The following is a 27,568-nucleotide window of genomic DNA, read 5'->3' as shown; positions in this document are numbered from 1 at the left end:
TAACCTCTTATATTCTGTTCGGTTCTCTGTTGTTTGAGTACTTAGGAACTGTAAATATGCTTTTTTTTCCTTTCATTTATTATGTTCGCAATTTCTTCATTCCAAACTTTGAGTCCTCTATTTTTATATTTTTTGTCCTCTTACCCAATACTTCTGATGCAGCCTTTATAGTTATACGTTTAATTTCTTCCCATTCTGAATTTATATTATTACTTATTGGTCTTTCATCTATATATTGATTAAGTCGTTTCTGATACAGTTGTAGTATACTTTCTTTTGTAGGAGATGAACTTTAAAAGTTTGTTTTGGTTCATTTATGTTTCTTTTAATTTGTTTTCATCTAGATGGTATTAATATTCTTGATATTAATAGGAAATGATCTGTACCCACATCATATCCTCTGTACACTCGTGTGTCTTCTACCAGTTTTGATAATTTTTCATTTACGATCACGTAATCTATGATTGTACGGCTACGTCTAGTACTCCAAGTATATTTATGTATATCTTTATGGACGAAGAATGTATTTGTGATTTTCAGCGTGTTATATAATGCAAAATTTCTTAAGATATTTCCATTGATATTGATTGTGGGTTCTTCATTTGTTCCTATAATTTTTCCAATTGGTATATTTCCTATTCTGGCGTTTAAGTCTCCTGCTATAATTATGTAGTCATTTTTATTTGTTTTATCCAATGTAGTTTGTAGCTGATCGTAAAATTCGTTTGTATCATCCAATCTCCCTTCCTCTGGAGCATAGCATCCTATTATTGTCATTGGTACTCTAGGTGTTTTATATCTCAGTTTCATTAAGCGTTCATTAATAAATTCATAGTTCTGTATTTTTGTTTTCCATTTTTTCTTCAATAGTATTGCTATTCCTGCCGACGCTCTCTTATTTTGTGGGACTCCACTATATAACATTATATAATCTTCCAACTCTACAGATCCCTTTAATTTCTTTTTTGTTTCTGGGATTATTGCTATATCAATATCTGCTTGTTTAAGTTCTTTCTGTAATTCTTCTTCTTTGTGACATATACCTCTTACATTCCAAACACCTAATTTCAGTTCTTCCGATATTCCATGTCTTTTGTCCTTTTTCTGAGCTTGGTTCGTCATAATGCTTATCCGGCCATTTCTGTTTCCTTGAAGAGACTGAGTAGAATTAACTGTCCTCTGGACACGTTACCAGCGTGAAGCAGAGTAAGACTGTTGCTGGGGTTGCCAGCTCATAGACTAACAGTCATGTCTATCATATGTATTATCCCCATATGAAGGGCTGCCTCTTCCGCCGCTGTGAATGTCGCCGTTGAGGTCTTCACCCATTAACCCCGGGCATGGGACCTCCATATTTATATCCCCTGGAGATAGGGTGTTGCATATTTAAGCCCCCGAAAACCGGGCTCCTTGTTGGTCCACGGGTCCTTATTACCGTAGTTATTCGGACCACCCCACCATATTTAGTGGGATCCCCCATCCGCCACCAAGGGGACGCGCCCGATAGGGGTTACAAGGTCCCCCACGGGTATATATATATATATATATATATATATATATATATAAGTTATATACGAGTATATATTCCTCATAATCATTTCCCATGTATCAGACATTGTCTGAAACTTGTCTGATGTAGTAGAACACTAGTTAAAACTGTGTCCGATGGGTACGTCGGTAAACTGAAGTCGTGCTGTAAAAACGCCGAAAAAATGTAAACAATAAAGAACTCCCGAATACATATTATGAGACTGTAACATATTTCCAACTAAGGGAACCTTCTTTTTGTTAGAAAATAAAATTATGCATGTTTTCTGTAATAAAATCAAGTAACCGGAGTAAGAAACCAACATTAAAGAGAGAAACGGGAAATAATTGCAAGGCGCCAAGCAGTTTGATATTTCCCCTCTGTGTCTTTATTCATCCCTTAATACTCCTAATAAATTTACGTATGTGCGTTTGGTTCGAATTTTACGTGTACTTTAGTCAGCCACTGGCATGGTCTAAGGTAGAAGCTACGGGTATTTTTTATGTACCAAATAGTTCACATGAAGTTTTTTAATTAGCTATTCAGTAACGTCGTATGAACTGTACGGTTACCTAGCGTCAATGAAATTGCTGACAATAAGCTGAGTCATAGTGTTCTCTGTGCAATTACCTGCCATTCCCTTATATTTTGAGAAACCTCGAACAAATCCCAAGTAATCAGCTCGAACCATTGTTGGGCGCGGCGTCCGAGAGCAAGTTTCGCTCACTACCCGTAGCCTATGCTGGTAATGCACATGGTATAATGAAATATCTTAAAAGTAACAGTTACTACTCTGGCATGTTTACCATCATCGTCACAAGCTTCTTTAAATAATATAAAAAAGGAAAACATTGTAAGTCGAAGGATTAGCGTATCGGCTTTACAGTCTTTCTGGCAAGAATCTTCTCCTTGCTATTTGCCTTCCTTTTCTTTTTGAAAATAGTTCCTGTGCGTGAAAAGCTCAACGTATACCTTAGATATTCGCGTATGCGTTCTGTACCAGTAACTGGATCCAAGGTCAAAAATTTAATTGATCGTCGCTTCTGGCGAATTTACGTGTCTCAGCTCCCAGACGTAGAACTCCGCATCGGTTATCGCTGTTAGTCTGTTTGGTATGGTAATCGCTAATGGCCTTAAATTGGCTGTGTCAAGTAATTATTCAGAGCGGCTCTCAGTGTTTGTTCCCTATTGCAATCTGTCCTTTACTCGATCAAACACGATCTTATGAATGGCCTCGAGATACCGCAGGCCATCTTCCCTTCTGCGTCATCCCTTCCTCTTGTGCAGTTTGGATACATTAAATTAACTTTCCTGTTCCTTTAGGGGATGTAATTAAAATACATTTTTATTGACTGTCATTACAGGAAGTCTAAGTTTACATAAATTCACTTCATAGAGGAATATAAATTCGTTACTCTTTGAGATTTATTGGTTCAACGGCTGGTGTGTAAGTTTTCACTTTACAGACCCGAGTTCAAATGGGTCTATCTAATTTATGGTGGATAGGTTTCATTGGGTTGTTTCCATTTCCTCTATCTTTCCACAGTCACTCACATCAGCCTTGGGTTTTCGAGGACCGGATCCGGGACGGAAAATAAGGAGAAGAAAGCTAATACAGTACAAGGAGAACAAGATGAAGATAAGGAGACAAAGGAGAACAAGGGAAACATAAGAAGAAGAGGAGAATACATGAGAATAAGGAGAAAAAAGGATAACAAAAGTAGAACAATGGGAATACATGGAGAACAAGATGAAGACAAGAAGAAGATAAGGAGAACGAAGGGAAGGCAAGAAGAAGAAGAACAACAACACAAGGCGAACAAGGAAGGGCGTTGCATTTTTATGTGACGGTGAATTCCCAAGTTACTGTCCTCATATATTGAGGAGGAAAATGTATTTAAACGTCAATACCATTATTCTTCAACGTTTTCTGCGATAATAAAGGGTGCGGCAAAACATCCTTCCTAATTTAAAGTTGAAATAAAAAACAGATGGATCAAAATAAGGAAACTTTATTACTATGAACGGTATCTTAACAGTGGGAATTTTCCATTTTTTGAACAACATGTCTCTCAAGTGGTGTCCTTCATTATCAATGCATTGTTGAATGTGACTTCGGAAATTATGCATCACTCTAAGTTAACATTTCTTGAGGAATAAGGCCAATTCCTTCCTGTATTGCATTTCTTAGGTCTGGCAAAGTCGTCGGCCGATGTTTGAACACCTCAGCCTTAAGATGCCCCCATAGAAAAAAAATCGCAGGGTGCAAGGTCTGGTGATTGTGCTTCATCACTAAAAAGAACCACAGCATCTGCATTACACATTTTCACTTATCGGGATGCGTGAATCATCAAAATTTCCGATATTGGAGTGGACAGAACCCTCTTGAACTTCATGAAAAGCCTCTACATAACGACCGGGTTACTGTATGGTGCGCGGTTGGGATACTTGGTCCTTACTTTTTTGAAGAGAATGGTGCTACTGTGACAGTAAATTCTCGGCGGTACACTTTTATGATCAACAATTTTATGGCACCAAGACTCAATGTGCTACAGATTGACCAGGAATGGTTTCAGCAGGACGGAGCCACCTCTCACATAGCTCAGATTTCTTTCCTGGACGCTTAATTTCTTCACATGGCGACGTCCCCTGTCCAGCACTATCACCGGACTTTACACCCTGCAATTTTTTTCTTTGGGGGCATCTTAAGGCTGCGGCGTTCAAACATCGGCCGAGAACTTTGCCAGACCTAAGAAATGCAATACAGGAAAAAACTGGTCTTATTCCTCAAGAAATGCTAGTTAGAGTGATGCAGAATTTCCGAAGTCGCATTCAACAATTCATTGATAGTGAAGGACACCACTTGAGAGACACATTATTAAAAAAATGAAAAATTCCCACTGTTAAGATACCATTCATATTAATAAAGTTTCTTTATTTTGATCCATCTGTTTTTTATTTCAACTTTAAATTAGGGAGGATGTTTTGCCGCACCCTTTATTATCAACCTAGTTAACGCCACGAATCGAATTCGAGTTAGCAGAATAAGAAGACCATTTTAACACTGATTGTGAGCTGTCGGAGGAACTATAGACTACGTTGTGTGGAATTAAACTTCCCAGACCGTGTTTCCAACAGAGTATCAAAGGAGCGCCTTGAACGTTGTGTACTAAGTCAACCTACATGGAGTTATAAAATATTTGTACTACTCTTCTAGGCGAGAAAGAAGAGCATTACATTAATGACAGCTTGACATATCCCTGAATAAACTACAACGAAACAACCGTTTTCATTACGTTGCACAGGATTTTTTTTTTTTTTTTGGCTTTTTAATTGTGAAACGTTGAACATATTATGAAGTACATATAAATTACTGCATACCATAACATTTACAGCTGGAAAATGTTTGCTTTAGTGCAAGTCACTCACTCAATTTAATTTAGCAAGGTCGATGTGCAGAGTGCTCGGGTAGAAGTGAAAATGGAGTAACTTGGGGGAAAAAATAACTTTAATTATGCTGAATATTTGTTTCATTGTTCATGCAAAAATTCAAGTTGACGAGGGAATAACCTCACTTCATATTATGTTTTCAGGGAATTTCAGTTCAAAGAATAATGCATAGAAATGTAGTCTAGCGTTTAATAAACAAATGATTCATTTACATCTGTTAACATTTCTTTCAGTGGAACCCGATGACTGTTATGCAGGGAGCTTTATTGTTGTGCGGACGCCATTGTCCTGGGTTCGATTCCTGCCTGGGACGTTATTATTATTATTCCATCTGGTATAGCTCGTGCAAAGTTCATAATTTTGTCTTCGGGAAATTTTCTTAGTAATAATCATAAGAAAAGCCCTCCATATAGGATATTTCTTTTTTCATTGCAATTTAAGTTAATCAACGCTAGTTTTCACAAAACTGTAAAAATATAAACAAATAATAATAATAATAATAATAATAATAATAATAATAATAATAATAATAATAATAATACGAGTAATACACTCCAGAAGACTGGATATTACGAGAACTCATACCCATATTCAAGAAAAGGAATAGAAATAAACTAGAGAACTGTAGGTGCAATAATATATTGAATAATACCGCTGTGAAACTAACAACAAAAATAGTCGGATAGAAATTACCAGAAATTATAAGATAGTATGATGGACAATCAATAGCATTCCTTAGAGGACAGATAACCGAACAATCTCTAGAAAACAGTAAGCCGGCAATTTCATTCATTCATTCATTCATTCATATAATGTTCTTCCCAAGGGCAGGTCATTTACTGCAAACCTACCACTCTCCAGTCTTTCCTATTTTCTGTCTTCCTCTTAGTCTTCGCATATGATCCATATATCTTAATGTCGTCTATTATTTGATATTATTTGATATCTTCTTCTGCCCCGAACTCTTCTCCCGTTCTTTCCAGTGCATACTTAAATAGTCAGTTTTTTTCTCATCCATTGACCCAGCCAATTCCTTTTCCTCTTCCTGATCAGTTTCGGCATTATTCATTCTTCACTCACTCTTTGCAACACAGCTTCGTTTCTTTTTCTGTCTGTCCATTTTACATGCTCTATCCTTCACCATATTTACATTTAAAATGTTTCTAGTCGTTTCTCTTCACTTCGTCGTAATATCCATGTTTCTGCCTCATACAATGCCACAATCCACACAAAGCACTTCACTATTTTTTTCCTTAGTTCTTTTTTCTGAGATCCGCAGAATATGGTCCTTTTCTGTTGAAAGCTTCCTTTGCTATTGCTGATCTCCTTTTGACTTCCTGGAAACAGGTCATGTTACTGCTTATGGTACATCCCAAGTATTTGAAACTGTCCACTTGCTCTACTGTCTCATTTAGAATTCGCAAGTAAACCTTCTTTACTTTTCTTCCTATGACAATGGTCTTCGTCTCGTTTGCATTTATCTACATCTTATACTGCTCACAGCTGTCATGTAGCTCCAGTATCATATCCATTAGTATCACCATTGGGTGGGTGGTTGGATAGATAGATAGATAGATAGATAGATAGATAGATAGATAGATAGATAGATAGATAGATAGATAGATAGATAGATAGATAGATAGATAGATAGATAGATAGATAGATAGATAGATAGATAGATAGATAGATAGATAGATAGATAGATAGATAGATAGATAGATAGATAGATAGATAGATAGATAGATAGATAGATAGATAGATAGATAGATAGATAGATAGATAGATAGATAGATAGATAGATAGATAGATAGATAGATAGATAGATAGATAGATAGATAGATAGATAGATAGATAGATAGATAGATAGATAGATAGATAGATAGATAGATAGATAGATAGATAGATAGATAGATAGATAGATAGATAGATAGATAGATAGATAGATAGATAGATAGATAGATAGATAGATAGATAGATAGATAGATAGATAGATAGATAGATAGATAGATAGATAGATAGATAGATAGATAGATAGATAGATAGATAGATAGATAGATAGATAGATAGATAGATAGATAGATAGATAGATAGATAGATAGATAGATAGATAGATAGATAGATAGATAGATAGATAGATAGATAGATAGATAGATAGATATGCAGATGGGTGTAAGGGTGGATTGATAGTTGGATGGATGAGCGGGTGGTAAGTGAGTAGACAGGAAGTCAGACATACAGAAAGACAGACAGACAGACAGGTAGGTAGTTAGTTAGGTAGATACCTTTAGGTTGGATAGGTTGGATGTATAGATAAAGAGGGTGATATTAATGAAAATTAATTATATGGATGAATACATTAAGTAATTTATTAGAGAAATGCATAGACACGTAGTAGATAGTTAATAAATTCAGTATGTTACTTTTAATTTCTTTGTGTTCGTTGCTAGGAAATGAATAGAAAACCATTTTTTTTTGTCCACTTAACAACGTAACAGAGAGTGTATTCGCAGAAACTCAGTGGTTGTAAGAAGACACTGAAATTTTTGTTGAAATGTTAAGTGATACAGCTGTCTCCACCGGAACTCTCGAGTAGTATTGACCCCAGCTGTGGAAGCTTTCGCTCGCACAGTGTGCTGTCGTAAATTTTATCATTATTAGCGCCCGCGTTGCCTTGTATATTCACGCTCGTCAACCTTAACCTCAATAATCGAATGTGACGACCTTCCAAGCATAAGTATTCACACACCTACCGACGCTTTAACGCATAATATGTTTCAGGTAATTTTGTTATGTACTCGTACATGTAGCTATTGCAGCAACTGCCCCAGTTCTGAGCACTTAGATAAATGGTAACATATATTCTCATTACATTCCACGCTATGACACTACCATAACGCAGCCAGTCAGGTTCTGTTTTTTTTTTTTCACCAAAGAGAGTGGAAGTTGCTTATTAGTAGATTCTGTGATATTTTCTGCGAACGAAACTGTTGTGGAAGAGGTTTCCTCCAAGTATTCCGATTTCAACAATTGAATCAACTTTTTCAAAAACGACATACCTTACATTTTTGTCAAAATCGGTTTTTTTTCCTGGAAACTGACCAATGGAATAATAATATGAGTAAATTATAATATATATCAGTCACGTTTGTAGCTAACTTCATGTAACAAGAATATCAAGTTCCAATTTTAAGTTTCCTACCTGCTATTATGTTTTTCTTGAATATCTCAAAACATTAAATTTTGTAACATGTGTCCCTTTTACAAAAGCCGATTCAATTATGTCATTAAATTCTTGCTCTGTTAGGGTCTAACATCACTTCATTGTACATAATAGACTCTGTACCTTAAAAGTAATGTGAAAAGTATACCTAAAATGACAAATTTGGAATCTATGCTAAAGACAAACCTTTAATATTCGCGAAATATCTGCATAAAGGTACTAAAAATTCAACTATATAGGCCTACCTATTTTCATATTCTTGTTTATTTCCGTCTCATTTATTCTTTTCAACTTTTCTGTCTCTTTCGAATTCTTGTTTTATTTTTCTATTGCTTTTCTTTTTTTTTCTTTCTCTCTCTTTGTTTGTTTCTCTGTTTTATTTACACTTTCCTTCTCTATCATTCATTCTTTATTGTTTTGTTTTCTTACTTTTTCCTTCCGTTGTTTCTCTTTTTCTTTCATTCATTATTTACCTTTCTTATCTTTATTCCTTCAGTTTTTTTTTCCATTTCGCTCTTAATTTTTTTTCTTTCATTCTTTCTCTTTCCTTCTTTCTTTTTTTTCTCCTTATTGTCTTCTTTCTTTTTTGTAAATATAACTCTCAATTCATTTCTGAAATGAGTGAGCATAACAGACCAATCTCTTACAGTAACGTCTTCAGGCACTAAAGGAAATTTTATTTACAGTAAAAAATTTATGAAACGATTGATAAGAAACATAAAAATGTTGGCAATAAAACAATCAAGCAATTCTGTTGAGAATCAATAAATTAGCTTAGTATTGTTCTAATTATAAAGAAATCAAAATTAGCAATAAAAACATCTATAGGAAAACATTTTTATACAGTCATTCATAAAAGTAAATATTTCAAATGCAGGCAAGCATGTTAAAAATTGACTATTATAAGGTAGCGTGCTAAAAAGTAGACCTAATCTTAACGCTAGTGCGAAAAGTATTTTTAACACAGACTTTTAACTGTTTGCACTAAATGTCACACGGGATAAATTGCAACCGATCAATAAAGCGGTTCAAACAATGACTGTCTATATTCTCCATTAATAAACCAAAACAAAAATAAAACATTCAAACCAACGTAACTGTAGTTTCATTTCGGAAACTGGGTGACGTATTCTACGTGCAGGTGTAGGCAGTGGCGCCAACTTGTATGGGCCCGTGGGGCCCGAGCCCACCCAATAATTCGTGTTATTATTATCATTATTATTTATGAGATTTATTTAGGTTAACTTGTAACTCAATACCCAATATTTTCTAAAAATTTGGCGCCACTGGGTGTAGGCTTATCCCTGATAGAGCGTATAATTTTTAATCACAACTACAGACCAAAAAAATTCACTTGGTGAAGGGAATCTTTCCAACGGGTGTCAAATAGTAAGACCTGCTGTATCAGAATTCACGGTATAAGCGACGGCATTATATCTGGGAAGCGGTGTATGGATGAAAGAAGGACACCTGAGTCAGCACAGAAAACATCAAAATAACAAGTGATAAGCGTACATGCTCAAAGCGGATTATAACTCAAGACTCTGACTTTCACTTACAATTAGAGTCAGAAGTCGTAACTCTCCCTTAATCGCTACGTATATTATATACAAACATAAATGTTTTGCCCATGGGTAGAACGTTCACTGCAAACCCAGCTTTCTCCAGTCTTTCCTATTTTCTGCCTTCCTCTTAGTCTCCGCATATGATTCACATATCTTAATGTCATCTATCATCTGATATCTTCTTCTGTTCCGAACTCTCCTTCCAGTACATCCTTGTAGGCAGTTTCTTCTCAGCCAGTGACCCAACCAATTCCTTTTTCTCTTTCTGATCAGTTTCAGTATCATTCTTTCTTCACCCACTCTTTCCAACACAACTTCATTCTTTATTCCGTCTGTCTACTTCACACGCTCCATTCTTCTTCATATTCACATTTCAAATGCTTGTTTTCGTTTCTTTTCACTTCGTTGTAATCTCCACGTTTCTGCCCCATACAATGCCACATTCCACACAAAGCACTTCACTATTCTGTTCCTTAGTTCTTTCTACAGAGGTCCGCAGAAGATGCTCCTTTTTCTATTAAAAGCTTCTTTTGCCATTGCTATTCTTCTCTTGACTTCCGGCTGCAGCTCATGTTACTGCTTATGATACACCCCAAATATTTCAAGTTATTTATTTGCTCTAATGCCTCATTTAGAATTCTTTATCTTTCTTGCGTCAACCATGGTCTTCGTCTTGTTTGCATTTATTTATCTTTATCCCATACGCTCACAGCTGTCATGTAACTCCAGTAGCATATCCCTTAGTATCGTCTCCTCTTCTGCTAACAACGTCATATCATCAGCAAATCTTATGCATTTTATTCTTCTTCCTCCTACTTTTACCCCTTCCATGTTCTGAAAACAATTCTTCACCAACTTCTCCAAGTAGATGTTGAACAGGATAGATGATAAAGGCATTCTTGTCGTACTCCGCTCCCTATTTCACTTTCTTCAGACATTTCTTCTCCTATCCTGACTTTTATTCGTTGTTTCATATATAGGTTACTAGATAGTCTCCTGTTTTTCCAATCCACACTTATTTTCTTCAGAATGTCCATCAGTTTGTTCCAATCCAATCTGTCAAACGCCTTTTCTAAATCCACAAATACTATATACACTTCTTTATTCTTCTCTAGGTATCTTTCGCCGATTGTTTGTATTGCATCCTTCGTACCTTTTCCTTTTCTGAAGCCGAACTGCTCTTCTTCCAACTGTCCTTCCATCTTAGAATATAAACGTCGATTCAGTATTCGCAGGAGAATCTTCGCCGAATGCGATATCAGACTGATAGTCCTGAACTCCTGACATTCTTGGCATTATTTTTCTTCGGTATTGGCAGCGGCACCGTCTCCGTAAAATCTTCAGACCATTCGCTTTTCTCATATATTTCGTTGCATAATTATAGAATTTCATGGACACAATATTTTAGTTTTTTTTTCTCTTATGTTTTTTAAATCGATATTGTGGAATGTTATTCTTAAATGCATCATTTGTGTTCTCTGCTGTATGTTTGCCAGCATTTCACATAGCCTCCATCACGCCCTTAATGTCTGTTACGGCTCAACATGTTGATGACTCAGTGCGATAAGGCAACAACTTGTATTGACTTTCAGTTGTAATGAACTTCGTCACGTTTGTTCGGATCGTAGAGAATGAGAGCTAGGTTGTCTGTAATCACCTGTCCTTGTGTCGTTGCAGGTGACGGAGACTAACCTCAAATTGTAGCGAACGAGTGGCATCAGTCATAGCACCACAGTCACAGCTACGCAACATGAAGTCTTGACTCCGTGTAATAACTGTCAATATCAACCACGGCCTAATCGTTCACATCGCCTTGCGTTCTCTTTGATTGTTCATGTTAGTTGCGGCGCCTGCTTCTTCCTCATTAATCGTGAGTATTGCGGCTTTTTCTCGTAGTTTTACATCCTCTAATTGTGCATAGTATTATTTCATTTTTCTCAAAATACACGCAAAGAAAGCAGGTTGCCTGCTCGCAGGTACAGTCGTCGGTGCCGATGAGTAGAGTTTCACAGGAAGCAAAAGCAAAGAATGCGCGTTAAAGTAGAAGTAGTTGTGAGCATAATCGTGTTTGCAGTTTTTCTTAGTGGCGGTCCAGGTAGCGCTGCGTGTACACAACAGTTTTATTTTAAATTAACCTATTGTAGTTGAAAATAACGATTTACACGAAATGAGTAAACGAAATCGGAAACTATTCTCATACGAGGTGTTCAGAATATCACTGTGAACTTACAATAGACGTTGAAAGTGATATCCACGATCATCAATATAGGCCCCAATACAATCAATCAATCAATCAATCAGTCAATCGTTTATTAATGTCATGAGCAATAGTTTGTTGCAATAGACATAAATACACTAAATTACAAGAGATATAAAATAATATTTGGCATAAAATATAATAACAGATGAATACAACAATACAAATGAAATACAATACCGGTAATAATAGTAACAATAACCAATACTAATAATAATCGTAATAATACAGAGTAATGCTGCTTATAAATTTAAAATACATTTACAGTGGGCCAATAAATTCACTAATGCTATAGAATGGATGGTTGATTAACCATTTATACAAAACAGATTTAAATTGTATATAACTTGCATCATGTGCCTTTAGTGAAAACTTCTTAAACATTGTTATAGCAATAGAATTGAACTATTTTTTGGACTTAATCTAGCTCCAGGTTCTGAAAGACGATAATTGTACCTTGAATTATAGTGATGAACTTCCCTTTTAGGGTGATATGTATTAAGGTTTTATTTTCGAAAACTTTTAGTAGCTCTTGTGTAATATTTCCTGCATACGCGATTTTTACAGCTTTTAATTCACCATAATTATATGCGTGGGTGATCTCGATACACTACACAGTTTGCTGCTCCCATACATAGAAGTCCCTATTTTTATGTATGGGAGCAGCGAAATGTGCAGTGTATCGAGATCGGAAAGGAACTGGCCACTCTAACCCATTATCTCCTGGCTTAGTGTTGCCTCGTAAGTGGTGTCTTCTTGGTATCACTTGTGAGGTTCAGACCTGTCTTCGGACAGTTGATTAAGCAACAAACAACATACATAAAGATCCAGTTGTGTCAAGTCTGGGGAGTGTAGGGACTATATATTTAAAAAATGATACGTTCTCCAAAAATATCAGTAAAAATCTTTAGAGATCTTTATTTAATTTTCTTCAAATTGGCCAATGAAATTGTACAGAATGTCAGAGTAATAGACTAACTCTCATTATTGATTGTTTCATTATCAAAAATAGTACAAACATTGCAACGTCTGGAAATGCCAACCCAAACTCAGAGTTCGTGATCATGTTGTGGTATGGCATGCAAGCTGTGTCGATTATCCGACGACCATAATCGTGTGGTCTATGAATTTATGTAGCCGAAAAGGTGAAACTAGGCCTCCTCAGAGTGAAAAGTAACATTAAGCAGTTTTGACGTCCACTTGATAGAATGTAGCAACTGTATACTGTGACAATAATTATCAGCAATTGTTAAAACATAGGATTGCCGACTGATGAAGTTGAAAAATCTCGATATAATTTTGTTCAGGATTCAACGTGGCCGTCACTTTTGAATTTGCAAATGCAAAAGAAGGAAGTTTCTCTGGCTGAGTCATAGACGTTCACAATAACTTTCCGAACGCTTTATTTAACGTGGGCGAGAAATGACCAACAAATTTTGTCTGGACCACTCTATGAGATACAGGGTTTTTCCGTATCGTAAATCTACGACACGAGACCCATAGCTTTATTTCCTTTCATGAAGAAGCCACGCCCTTTAAAATCAATCGCCCTTGCGAACCTCAAATCCAATGACAACAATTACACCACCAAAAAGACCTGAATACGATAGAATGATATCCATATTCTGTTTGTTACAAAGTAGTTGAAATTGCAAGATAATTTTAAAATTTATATTAAAACGACCCAACATATATATATATATATATATATATATATATATATCATAGAATCGGCAGTGTTTCTCCTTCGACGATTTTCTTACTTTTCTTGACAGTATTCCCTAAAAATCAAGGTGAACTAACTATTCTAATCCATCCATTAAATCATTGTAGGACGCTGTGAATAAATAAATGAATGAATGAATGAATGAATGAATGAATGAATGAATGAATGAATGAATGAATGAATAAATAGGTGAATAATTGAATAAATAAATAAATGAGTGAATAATTAAATAAATAAATGAGTGAATAATTGAATAAATAAATAAATAAAGTTCGAAATTCTATAAAGATCAAAGCCCTCATTTGCAGAGATGTCTACAATTCTATACACCATCGCTAGCCGAAAGGTTAGAGCGTCGGCTTTCCATGCTATTAACCAGAGTTTGAATCCCGGAGGGTGCAAGGGTAATTTGTTTGTTCAAAGACAACATTTGATCGTAAATTTATGCAGGGTATTCTCGTTTTCTCTAGTGCAGTAATTGTTAAACTGTGGTCCGCGAACCCCTGGGGGTCCTAGACCTAATAAATAATAATCAGGGATCCGAAAATGAGTTTTAAAACTGAATTTTGATTTGTGATTTGATTATGAAAGATATAATAAAATTACCATGCAATTCCAGCAATAATTTAACCTTAATGTTCACAAAATTGTTGTAATTATACTTTTTTATTTTCAACAAATCTAATTTTTACGAAGTTGATAAACTAAACTTGAATTTTTAATAATTTGAAAGTGAAAAATAAATAGCTTATATATATATGAAAATATTTTATTACCTTGGACTAAGCAAAAATATAAATTAATGTGTTAATGGTAGGCAAAATTCACATCATGTGAAATGGGCCTCGAAATCTTATGTTTAAGAACCGCTGCCCTAGTGGCATTCATCATTGGTCTATTAATCATCATGCCGTGCTACATAGTTTACCTTCCATTCTGCACCATGGGCAACGTATAGGACGAAAAAAAGAACTACAGCTTCAGCTCGTGGCTCACAGATGGGGGCGCTTGAGTGAAAAATGCAAATTCAAGTACCGGTACCTGTCATTGGATTAAATAGAAAATAATTCTACGCACTTGGTGTGCTAGTCTGAGAATCCAGTAGCCAATGTTATTTTAAAATGTGTAGATGCAATACGACCCGGATTTTTTAAATTTACCTATCATTTGACGGAGTCCAAACAAAGATATTGTGATGTTGTAAAAAATAAGTTCCGAAATTTTTACTAAATACTTCTTTTCATTATCAGTCTTATCTGAAACATTATCCTTGTCATGCCATTTGCCTTGGGTGATTTTCTCTAAACTCATAGACGAAAGCGTATTTTTACTAAAATATTAGACCTCTCTAATGGTTCTTTATTTGAAAACTACACAAAATTAGATTTACTCATATATAAGCTCAAAGGACTTCTTGAATAGGTAAGATATCTTTCCATTCCCAAATTTGACTAGAGTGATATTTTTTATTTTTATTTATTTATTTATTTATTTATTTATTACATGATTTTGTATTCACGTCATGGAAGATTAGATGTATTCCAGTTCCTAATCCGCCATCACCCACTATATAATGATTACAAATTAACAATATATATGGCAACCTATAAGTATATACTAATTATCTTTTTAACATATTTTATTATTATTATTATTATTATTATTATTATTGTTATTATTATTAAAAATACAGTATGATACTAATAACTTACGTTTACTAATCTAATATCATTTATTTTTCTAACTAATTTATATCATTCACCATCAACATATAATAATAATAATAATAATAATAATAATAATAATAATAATAATAATAATAATAATAGTGAACCCTTATATCTGAAACCATTAACTTTAACTTTTTCTTTTCTATATTAAATCTGCTTAAAGATTATTTTGTTATATTAATTATATACTTTTCATAGCTTCATATCGGTTCCGAATACTCAACATGTATAATCCTATTTCAGTCAGAGCTTTGACCTTCTCTTCCCATCTAATTTTAACTCTAGAAAGAATAGAATGGTATTTGTGGGAGACAAGATTCAAAGATGATGGTTTTCCAAAATTCTCGTATTTCTCTCAGATTCCCTAATAATTTCACTTTACAAACACTCTCCATTTTACCCTAACTTCGTTCTTATTTTATTTCATAAGAAAATATGGCATGAACTGGCGTACCAATCTCGGTTATTTCAGATGGAGAGACCAGCCAGATATATATATATATTTCTCTCTGTAATAATTAGCGCCACAGGTCGATGAAGAACGGCGTGGACGCCTGGAGCGAGGCCAAATTTCTTATCTCGGATTTGCCTCCTTTTAATTTGATGGACTATTAGTTAATTGCTTAGTTTGCCCTGCGGTATGCCTGGGGCTACAGCTTCAAGCATTGAAGTTTAATCCTATGATTCCTTCATCTTAAGAGGTCGGCGCGGCGCGGCGGTTACAATAGATCTTGAGCTCGTAGTCCATAAGGGCTTGGTTCATCCGTTCCATGTTAAGATAATAATAAACATGGGAATAATTAAAACCTCAATATCCATTTTAATTGCCATCGGTGCTTGCAACATGACAAAAAAACTTAACTGCCATCTCTGTAATCTTATCGGAATGCTGATAAATCATACCTGCATCTGTTGCGAACGGTCTCGTGCCGGCTAGCTGCTAGCAGCAACTTTCTTCCTCAGTGCTCTGGTAAGGAGGGATCGACACGACAGGGACAGTTACTGAGAACATCATGTTGACAACTGACAACTGATAAATAAATATGTCTAGGCGGGATTCAGACATACAACTGTGTCTTATATACGCAGAAAAAAGCTGTTCCTTAGCCTTTGAGTATACAACAGACGTTTTATATTAAAGAAAATGTCTAAGATTAGTTTCTTTTATCTTAGACCGAAAGATATTTTTCTTCATATTCAGAAAATGATATTCTATAAAAATATGTGTAACAAGTATAAAGTCCACCGCTGTGGTCTCTTGGTAGCGTCTTCGCTCCCGAATCCAGCGGGCCGGGGTTTGATTCCCCCGCTTGAGACGAGTTGCCTGGGTGAGATTTTTTCGGGGTTTTTCCCTCACTCCTGTGGATGAATATCAGGTAACTTTATCAGGCGTATGAAACCCCATTCATTCTCGCCACTTTCTTTCCTCCCCTATCATCCTTTCCTTATCATTCTGGTTGTCTTACTTGGTTTTCAGATCACGGCCCTCCGAAGCTGCTGACTCTCTCGGCCGGTCTCCGTGGTGGCTAGCAGCGGAACGCACTCTTCTCTCGACGGGAGAGTTGGCTTACACCTCAGACCGTTGAGGAGATGGGAGAGAAGGCTTACAACTCAGAACGTTTGAGGGGATAAATATGAGGGGGGCAATTGGTGTAGAATGGTACACGGATTTGGAAGGATTGCGGGACTGGTTCGGCGTAGATGGGATCGGTGGGCTTGCAGGGGCGCACAATAGACCTCAGGTCGCGGTGCATAAGGATGTTCCCCTCCAGCTCCCATAGAGAGAGAGAGAGAGAGAGAGAGAGAGAGAGAGAGAAAACAAGTGTAAGAATTTTTACGCTAAAATAACGGTAGTTTATTTCAAGTCACTTGATCAAACATGCAAAATGACCCGAGTATGCAAACCCTGCGAATATTTTGTAAAAGCAATAGGAAGAAACATTGACGTATGCTCAGTGCACTGTTAAAGAATTCCTACTTCGTAAATAACTGCATATTGATGATTTGATAAGATACTCATACGCTTGTTTATGATCACAATAGTAAGAGTAGTCTGTAGTCTGTGTAATACGTAACTTATAAGTCACTAAAATTATACGATTAGTTTTTGTTAGTGTTAATATCAATGTAATTAACGACATTAAGCTAATGTTCTTAGAAAACTGTAACAAATCTTAACCTCACTCCCGCGTATAGATTCTGGTAACTTTAGTGTGAAGTGTAGCCTATTTTTCGTGTGTAGTTCAAATGTTTTCCTACCTATCATTTCGGAACCGTTTGAAGCTGATGTTATACACAGCTGTTGCCACTATTTTCTCTGTGAAATAATTGATATCTCAGTCCCTAACGTACACACACATGCACAAACGCACAGTTAATTAAACTTAAATTGAAAGAAAGCTTTCGTTTAACTTACATTTCTAGTATCAGAGTATATTATCAGTAATAATACGTTATCAGATAATTACAGAAGAAACGATTTTTATCAGCTTTATAAGAGTACGTACTGGGTTTTTGTATATTATGCATTTGTTTATAAGGATTAGAAAACAATACATTCAAGTAACCGAAAACTACACGCTCGACAAAATAATGAGGTTCCTTTTTTCTTGTCAATTATCTCTCAGTAATATATATTACAATACAAAGTTGTAAAATTCTTTTACAAAATCGAGGAAAAGTTTGAAAAATGAGTAGAGCGAGTTTTTCAGTTTCCTAGATTTTGTAATACACTTCACAAACATATGTTGTACAACATTTTTTCACGATCATATTCATAAAATTGAAAATACAATACTATACTGTAATGGTAACTAAGTAAGAATAAGTGCGCTGTAATGGGTCTATTTCAGTATAGTTTTATATTATTAAGAATGATTTCCATAGCAACAAGTTTCTGTGTAGGAATTCTAACTTTCAAGATCTGACAACAATAGCTGTAAATATTGTACCTACAACAAAAGCACAATCGTGCAAAAATTATAACTTCAAACTTCCCACATTGACTCTACTTCTTTTCTAACGCTTTAAATATTTTAAATCCAAATAATTCTATAGCAAATGTCGCGAATTTTTTGTAAAAGACATCACTCTATTGACGCAAGACCTCAAGTAGTAGTTGGTGTAGGTTCGTTGGTATAAAACTTAACATAATTTACGATGATGTCATACTCAGAATTATCCACTTTACCGAATTTCACTGCTTTTGTTTGACTTTATTGATGTCTTCTGTTGCCTTCTAGCACTCACTTTTCTGTCACTTTTTCTGTCAAGTATTACTTTTTTATTTGATTGTCCATTTTTACAAATGTTATCTCACAATGCTATAACTATAGGAATTTAAAGCTGGTTATTGTAGGCGTTTCGGTAAAATACCGCCCACTCTTCTGTGTTCATCTCTGTGCAGATTTGTCATTTGCGTTTAATGATTTTCATGCGAATGGATTTTGATTGAAATTCATATTCTCATACTTGCACATAAGATGAAGATAATGGTAATAATAATAATAATAATAATAATAATAATAATAATAATAATAATAATAATAATAATAATAATAATAATAATAATTGCAATATTACCTATACACTAATAGGTCTATCTTAATAAGCTAGATATGTTAGATACTTGATTAACTGTTATGATTGGGAATGTAAATTTTTGTACAAGACACTGAGAAGATTTTCGTCTTATGTGCCTAAACGTCAGGAGCGACTCGTGGAATTTAGTCATGGAGAGGCTGAATTTTATAGAACCAAAATGTGAAATATCCTTTTGTGCAATTGCAGAGCCTTTAACTTGTCGTTATTCGCTCGAGTATGTAAATGGGTTCATAGATGTCGCTAGTGGCGAGAAGCTTTGACCACTTAGTTCGTCAGAGACTATCCAGAGTGCATCACAGGCAGTGGGTCCACATTACAGTCGTAATAAATTATGATGATGGAGAATTGTTGAGGAACCGGATTGCCAGAGAAAAAGCCCTGTGCTGCCTGGACTACGGCTTGCCCCTACACAACTTATAAATTTAGGGTGGAGTGGAATTTTAACCCGGGCCCCCGGGTTATAAGCCTAGCGTTCTAGCACTGAGCTATGTGGCAGTAAATATCAAATGTAAACGTCGTAATTTTATGACAATTATTCATATATAATTAGAATATACTGTACTTATATGATTTAAAGCATGCAAGTGAAAACAAAAAAATCATTACTTCTTCAGACAGGTGGTATCTTAGAGCCTCCCCCCCCCCCACAGCAACCACCATTGCCAGGCTATCGAATGTCGACGAGCAAAATGTTTGAAACTTCACTGCAAAGTTGGCTCTCTCTCAATCTATTTTTTTTTTCTTTGCATTTTCTGGAGTACATACGGTGCAGAGATGTTCTAAGAACTTCTTGTAGTAGCTGATTTAGTTTTCCTGAACTGTTTAACTTCAAAATGAAATGAAGTGTTTGTACGTTTCAGTTTCTTCAGATGTAAAAATTACGCTTAAATATACATTATGATTTTGTGAGCGAAGCATTGTTTTTTTCTCTTAAAAAAAAAGAATAAAAACAAGCATTTTAATACCGTAAGTAATAAATTTCGACATTTTCACCAGAATAGCTAATACCGAAAAAGCTGTTATTGAAATAGGCATCTATCTATGTGTCTGATTTTGATTTTTTGCAGAACCAAAATAATTTACTAGAATGCGTTTGAGTCTAAAGAAAGCAGAAAACAGTACAAGGTGGTCTGTTGTTATGACGAGAACCTAAGCCCCCGCATACCGGTAAGGCATCATGTCACAAACACTTTCAAGTCTGAGTATATCTGAACGCTTGAAAATGGCACAAATGTTAAGGATATTGCTGGAGAGAGTATTTTTTTCTTTCTTTATTTAATTCTTCATTTATTGATTTATTTCTTTATTAATTTATTTCTTTATTTATTCCTTCATTAACTAATTAATTAATTAATTAATTCACTCACTCATTTCCTCCTTCTTTCTCTTACATATTTATTTATTTATTAGTTCATTTTCTTTCTTTCTTTCTCTTAGTTTTTAACCTCTCCCTTTTGGGTTCATTTACACGACCCACGCCACACGGGCCTTACAGGGCCGCGACCTGTCGGGAGAGGAATTAATCTATGGATCACATACATACTTTTTTGACCACACAAGGACATGGAGGGCCTCCCCGGACGAGGGATCAGCTCAGTGCCAGGGCCACCTCCCATACAACACAAACATTTAAGACATTACACAGCATTCACTCACACATATGAAAGTATTAAGGGAAGGATCGCCGTCCATGGCCGGACTTTCAAGAGGTACAATCCGGCATTTGCCTGGAAATAACTGAGGAAACACGAAAACCTCAGTTAGGATTGCCGGCCCCTGGGAGCGAACCCCGGACCTCCCGAATGCAAGGCCAGCCCTCTACCACTCATTAATTTTATCACATATTCTTTCATTCATTTATTATTGTATTTCCTTGATGTATATATATATATATATATATATATATATATATATATATACATTATATATATGTTCTAGGAAATAACATTAATTTTATTAAAGTTGTATCAGATTCGCTTTTTATAATGAATTAACAATTCTTAAATACCCATTCCCGTATGGTCGATTTTTTACTACCCATAATATTCCTTGAATTTTTTGTTCTACCTCTACCAAAAGCTTATGCTTGTCGATTGCAGGGGACTTGCTCCGCGTGTTTCATCTAAATAGGTGAAGATTGACTTTCTACTAAATCGACGGAGCAGTGTAACTCGTAGGCCTACAACTAAATAGTAAACAATCTTGAAAACTGAACTTCACGAGAAACCGAACACAGTTACGGACAACAGTTGATATGTATAGGCCTACTCGTTGTGTTTCCTGTCGAACTCCCCTCAGTACGCGTATTGGAATAATCTAACAGTCAGCAGTGCGTAATGTTTGTGTAGTTGCGAGCAATATATTCTAATTTGTTCTTTGCAGTACGGTATTAGAAGCCCACTGCTTTGTGAAGAGGTATTTTCAGAATACATGCTATTGATTCTGCTATTTATATGCATGTCTGAATATTGTTTCACGCCCGAGCTGCGTGGTCAAAGGCGTCGTACTTTACACTAGTGCTACAGAATTAGCTCTGGTTCGAGTCTTCGTCGGAAAAGAAATTTTCTAATGAAATTTCGATCAGAGTATCGACCTGTGTCCACCTAGCATCATGATTAATTTGAAGAGCTACAGTAAGTAGCGAAACCCGGTTTCGTAAGCCAGCCATAACGGCTGGGGAGATCATAGTGCCAACCACATGTTAGTACAAAGGAACCTTATGTACTTAATTTTCCTCAGATTGTGAGAAAGGCCTGTACTTTTGAAATTGTTGTATATGATGACGTAAATATTTTGTATTTTGTATGTGAATTGAAGGGTTCAGAGCCATAGTGGGCCAAACGCCATTTATTAAAAATGGAGAAAGTAAGGGTTACAGTTAAGTAAAGTAAAGTTAGATTAATGAAGATTGACATATCATTTAGTTTTAATGTGTGTACTTTATATTACTTGCTTTATGTTTACATTGAATTATAGTAATAACTCAATTTTAACCTTGTTTTCTACATCTTCAGTAAATAGCGCTTGGCCCACTATGACAGGTTGTATAATTTCATTCTAGTTTCAAAGAATCATTAAACACTTTACAATAGTAATGTGTTCATAAGTCTTTGATCAAATCATTGATTCTTCTGGATGTATTTTAGTTAGCAATGGAAGACATATGTTTCGTTCTTCTCTAACCCACATGTTAATTAGTGGCAGACAGATGTGAAAGCAGACTGTCTTCTGTTTATAATCAGTTTATACTAAGCCCATTATACGTAGAACAGCATTGGAGTGGGAGATACGATACACAACATGAAGTTCATTGAATGTTCTCAATTGTTAACGCGTGTGGGAGTAATTAACATTCTCTGCATGACAACTGATGTCTGAAGTTCGTTCGAATGTTGGTTCACACTCCAAGGATTGAGTGAGGTTTGGAAATGTAAAGGACTTCAACTAGTTAATTGTGTAATTAATTATCTTTTCCGAAATTAGCGAAAGTCGTTGAGACCATTTTGACCTTTCATCGTCTGTTCGCCATTATCTTCGCAAGATTTATTATTCAGGGAACTCAGGTTCGATCTCAGGTGCCGAATGTAATGACAATTTTATTGTGATCAAAAATATCGATACAACAGAGTTTAACCCGGAGTTATATTTTATTTTTTGCCAGAGACTAAGATGTTAAGTCGCCCTCAGTAGCGTAGTTGGTATAGCGCTGGCCTTCTATCCTTTTATGCTCGAGGTTGTGGGTTCGATCCCGGTCGAGGTCGATGGGATTTAAGTGTATTTAAATGCGTTAGGCTCATGTCAGTAGATTTATTGGCATGTAAAAGAACTCCTGCGGGATAAACTTCCGGCACACCGGCGACACCAATATAACCTCTGCAGTTGCGATCGTCATTAAATAAACCATTTTTTTTAAGAAGTTAATATTAGTAACTTAAACAGTACACTACTCATCCCAGAACGGTATAGGACGATATGGAAAGTTGAATTGTGAAGGCGTGTGTTTACAATGCTTACATCAGTGATGACCAACTCGTGCTCTTTGTGCAAGATCACTCTCAGCTGTACACGAGCAGTATGCTTGCAATGCCAATCTTGCTCTCTTTTTTTTTTCTCTTGAGTGCACACAGTGCTTCGTAAGAGCAGCTGAGTTGGTCACCACTGGTTTACATGGTACTGAAGCGGAGGCAAGGTTTGTAGCCACTACTGGTACCATTTATCGTCTCTATCACAAAAGTATTTTTTACATTTAATTCGTGTTTCAATAATTGCTTATTTATATCTTGAAGACTGTGATTTCAATATTTTTGTAGTTGCGTAGTGTCCTGTACCCTGTAGCAGTAGTTCACGCTTGTATTAAGTAGCATCAACCTTTAGTGCTTCCTTAGTAGCGTAGAACAGTGTTAAGCTTTTTGAAAGCGTTAATTTCAATATCGTAGTAGTCCCTTCTATACGGTACGAGGCTTAACGCTTCATGTTACCCCTTGCAAGTTCCAACTAGCGGCTTCCGTTTTTAGTGATTTCGTAAAGAGACTACTTCAATGTTAACACAGATATTCTCGATTTGTAATGTTCGTTCAGGTGCCATGGGTTCGAGTCTAGTGTTTCTCTGCTAAATCTGTACTATGGACGAATAAAAAGTGAAGTTCTACCAAGTGATTATCCATAACATCGTGGAGGAGTATAGGGGACACGGAGGTAGAGCTCCATCTTTTCTTAGTCCCAGCACAATATGGAGGTGAGTTGACAGTTTTACCATACGATTAAATTACCCGTCATTCATCTCTAGGAAGTTTGGTTGTATCCTAGATCATATATACCCAGATTGCTCTGCGTTATAGGCTTTGACGGTAACAACTTTTGTCAGGTTTACTATGTTGCCATCTAGTTGTTACATAAGGAGTCACGTCATAACTCCCATTTGAATTGCATTAGCGACCGTACTGCCATCTCGTGTTCGTTTACGGCGGACGGGCGGCGATCCTGGCGGTTGTTCTCTTCAAAGTGCAACCGATTTTAACATAGGAATGAGCAATCTATATGTGATCTTGGGTTGTATTCTGAAAAGGAAAGAAAAGAAAGCATTTATTCCCTCAACAAGGTGTTAATATTTTATCAGATAATTATGATCATTTTTTAGTCGGAAATTTATTTAGTATTATCCTTTTCTCTTAATGCGTTTACAACTCAAGTGGTTGGTACTAATAAGTAGGGCTGAAAAAAGTGTTGGTTATAGGCTAAGCTGCATCGTACGTAGAGCTCTGTGTTTACAAAATGCCTGTGTGCACGGACGACTAGTTACTGTAGCGGCTGCTTGTACAGTCCGCTCTGTATGAATGAACTCACAATAAAATTTACATTTACAGGATTACTTGTGTTTCAAATTAATTAACTCCGAACAAATATTAAATTTACAAAAAATATCATTATCAATTAAGTCAAACACAATTTCCCCATGCTCTGACTTCAATCCTCTGTTGTTTGTTGGATTTTTGTTTCGGTATTCCGATACAACCTCACGTCACTTGAGCAGTTCTACTATTGAGGAGAGTCGGATGTTCACTCTCTGTGCCCCTTACAGACAGTAGAGACACCCGACAACGCGACGCATTTTGTAAACATTCTATATAGAAATTATTTACTATTCTGATACCAATACTTTTCTTCAGTCCTAATAATAAGTAGAGTCCTGCGTTTGGTTACCTAATGCCTCCGAGCAACGCGCAACAGTGTAGGTGTATATGAAGTATAGCGCAGCGTACACATTTGAGATCTGCTGCTGTTCAGTGAATTATGTCAAAACAAAACAAAGCTAGACGGTTGGAAATGAGTGTTTCAATAGGAGAATTTCGTGGCGAACGCGTCATTAGGAAAGAATAAAACGTATTTTACCAGAAAGAAGGAAACATTTTTATTTTGAAACACTTGAAATGTTTACAGTCATTCGTTGTAATGTATAGAGACTCGTAAAGCAAGTAGTTAATGTAAATAATTTTATTTTTTATTGAGATTTATTGTATTATTGTAATTTCCACCATTTATTTATGTATTTATTTATAGACGTGTCCATACACGGGCTATTATATTTACTTCGTTCACGTGTAAAACAAGTAGGCCTATTCATAATTAATTTCTGTAATCTGGCTTTAGGGACGGTAATACATGGAGGCAAAAACAACTTACAAACATTTCTAAATGAACAGAAGTTGAAACAACAAAGCCGAAATATATTATATAATATATTTTAATATTAACTAATTTTTAATTGTGAATGTTCAAATTTCAATTCTTTCAATAAATGATCATATTTACTTCTAAACTCATTTCGCTTTGATTTAAATAAATATCTATTTATTTAAAAAAGTGCAATTTAAATATTCAAAACTCTGTAAAGGGCCAAAAATAATGAGCATTGGTTTTAACTTTTTGGGTGAAAAATGTATTGTGAAACAATAAGGTAGGTCTGTCTAGAATCTAGATTCGTTTTACTTATTGTGAGAATAATATTCTGTTGTACATAAGATGGCTGTAAATAAATATTTTGTTATTAAATACACATGACAGTATATTTTGTATGTGAGTAGCATTCTCATTGTTCAGTGCCTATACTGTCCTATACGAATAAGCAGATGTAACACTTGAAACAGAGCGGGCAGACGAGTCAGAGCTCTCCTTTGCAAGCGAAGCTAATATTATGATCCACGAACATGGGTGGGCAATTCGTGCTCTCAAAGTGTCAACACAATCTCAATGCAGGTAGAACGGACTCTGTACTAGCTGTACTGTCTGTGTGCGGTTCTTTCAAGACACAAGTTCGATCGCGTCTGCATAAGTGGCGGCTCGTTTTAAGTGAAAAACATTATAATTCCCAGATCAATTCCCTTTAGTTACGAGTAAAAAGAGAATTTTTTAATTAAAAAGAGAGGTAAAGCTTTTATTCTATTACACTTTCTTACGCATGGCATTTTATGTTACAAATAAACAGTGAAGGTTTTAGTAAAGAAATACTGTCTGCATCTGCTTTAGAACAGTTAAAGGTAAAAATGGGATATCAACAAGGTGAGACTGATATCAAATATCATTAGCAAGTTGTGCGTGCGAGTTACACAATTGCAAGACATATAAGCGACTAGCTAAGAACATTTATGGATAAATTTGAAATGTGGCAGTATCATGTAGAACATAGACAACTTCACTTTCTTTGACTATAAACTATCTTGAAGAGTATAGGAGAAAAGTTTTCCGGGCTATGAGGCCGTGGTCTGTTGGTTGTGTGACCAAACGTTTCGTTCACTGCTGCGGTGAACATCTTCAGTGGCGTATATTGCTGGTGACCGTGAAAGCCTACACTCTAATATATCTTGAAGAGTGATAAGAAAATCTTCTTACCAAATAGACCTATAAGACCCTACTTCAAGACCTACAGCAGAATTCACTACTAAGTTTGGAGAAACAGTGACAATTGACAAGGAATCGAAATTTTTCTGAAATCTTATTGGCTTACGTCGATAGAAAATCTTGAAAATTTATAGTTTGAATTAATAAATCTACAGAACAGCACGCCACTCAGATTCCAGCAAAATCAGGAATCGAACTGTTCGTAATGTTGCCTAAGTCAGAATTTCCAAATATACTCTTTGCCTCCATATATAGACCTACTGTATGTGCTTGAGGTAGAGTTTAATACAAGAAAGAAGTATAAAAGCTCTCAAAGTAAAGAAAGGGCTCAGAAGTAAGCATATTTCATCTGCCGTGACATGTAAAAAATACTTCTTTGAATTTGTTATTGTTTGCGAATACAGACTATTACCTTTCTGAGAACAGAGGAATACTCTATAATGTTTAAAGACTTGTAAATTCTAGCGTTCTACGTTTCATATAAGACCTATAATAAGAAATATTAACAAATAATGTAATAATAAATAGGTGTTGCAGCTATATTTGTTGTATCTTGAAAAAGTTGCATTCAGTTTGTGTTTCCAGTAGTAAACTAATTTACAAAGCTAGAAAATAATATAATTTTGTTATGTGTTCAGGTATAGTCTGTCTAAAATTACTATTATTATTGTACCATGCGTCATTCTCAAATTCAAATTATGGAATAGATATCACGATCACCTGCATGAGCCGCCAGAGCGCACCGTGACTTTTGCAGCGAAACTACAAACAACTTGTAACTGCTGTGGCTGTCTCCGTCTGCCTTTCTCTCTTTCAAGGTTTTTTAACACTTTGGGAGCACGAGTTGCCCATCCATGTCCACGAACATCTAACTTGCACTTAAAGTAACCAAACACAGGACTATAGTAATAAGATATTTCACCCCTGTTAAGTCACGTAAAATTGCTGAATAGCTTATACGACCTTTCTTCACGGACAGTTGCCTAGAAATAAAATGGTACATTTCAATGCAATGCAAGAGTCTATGACTTGAAAAAAAAAAGTGTTTTCTTTTATGAAACTAATACAGTCAGAATAAATATTTATTAGGCCTT

General features: G+C 35.5%; 1 protein-coding gene across 4 annotated transcripts in view; it reads left to right on the top strand.

Annotated features, from left to right (window-relative positions):
• The window catches only part of Rab26 (RAS oncogene family member Rab26), a 344,828-nt gene that overhangs the window by 31,056 nt on the left and 286,204 nt on the right, over nucleotides 1-27,568 (top strand). Inside the window, exons 2-3 of one of the 4 annotated variants that reach the window (XM_069847792.1) lie at nucleotides 11,441-11,633; nucleotides 23,658-23,814. The exons of 1 other annotated variant lie outside the window; for it this stretch is intronic. In XM_069847792.1, the coding sequence (XP_069703893.1) occupies nucleotides 23,809-23,814 (6 nt within the window). In that variant the 5' untranslated portion in view covers nucleotides 11,441-11,633; nucleotides 23,658-23,808. The remainder of the gene's footprint in view (nucleotides 1-11,440; nucleotides 11,634-23,657; nucleotides 23,815-27,568) is intronic. 2 more of the 4 variants (XM_069847794.1, XM_069847791.1) reach the window with 2 other exon arrangements.

The sequence above is a fragment of the Periplaneta americana genome, chromosome 15, assembly GCF_040183065.1.
Source record: "Periplaneta americana isolate PAMFEO1 chromosome 15, P.americana_PAMFEO1_priV1, whole genome shotgun sequence".
Taxonomy (NCBI): domain Eukaryota; kingdom Metazoa; phylum Arthropoda; class Insecta; order Blattodea; family Blattidae; genus Periplaneta; species Periplaneta americana.
This window is presented reverse-complemented; position numbering and strand designations above follow the sequence as displayed.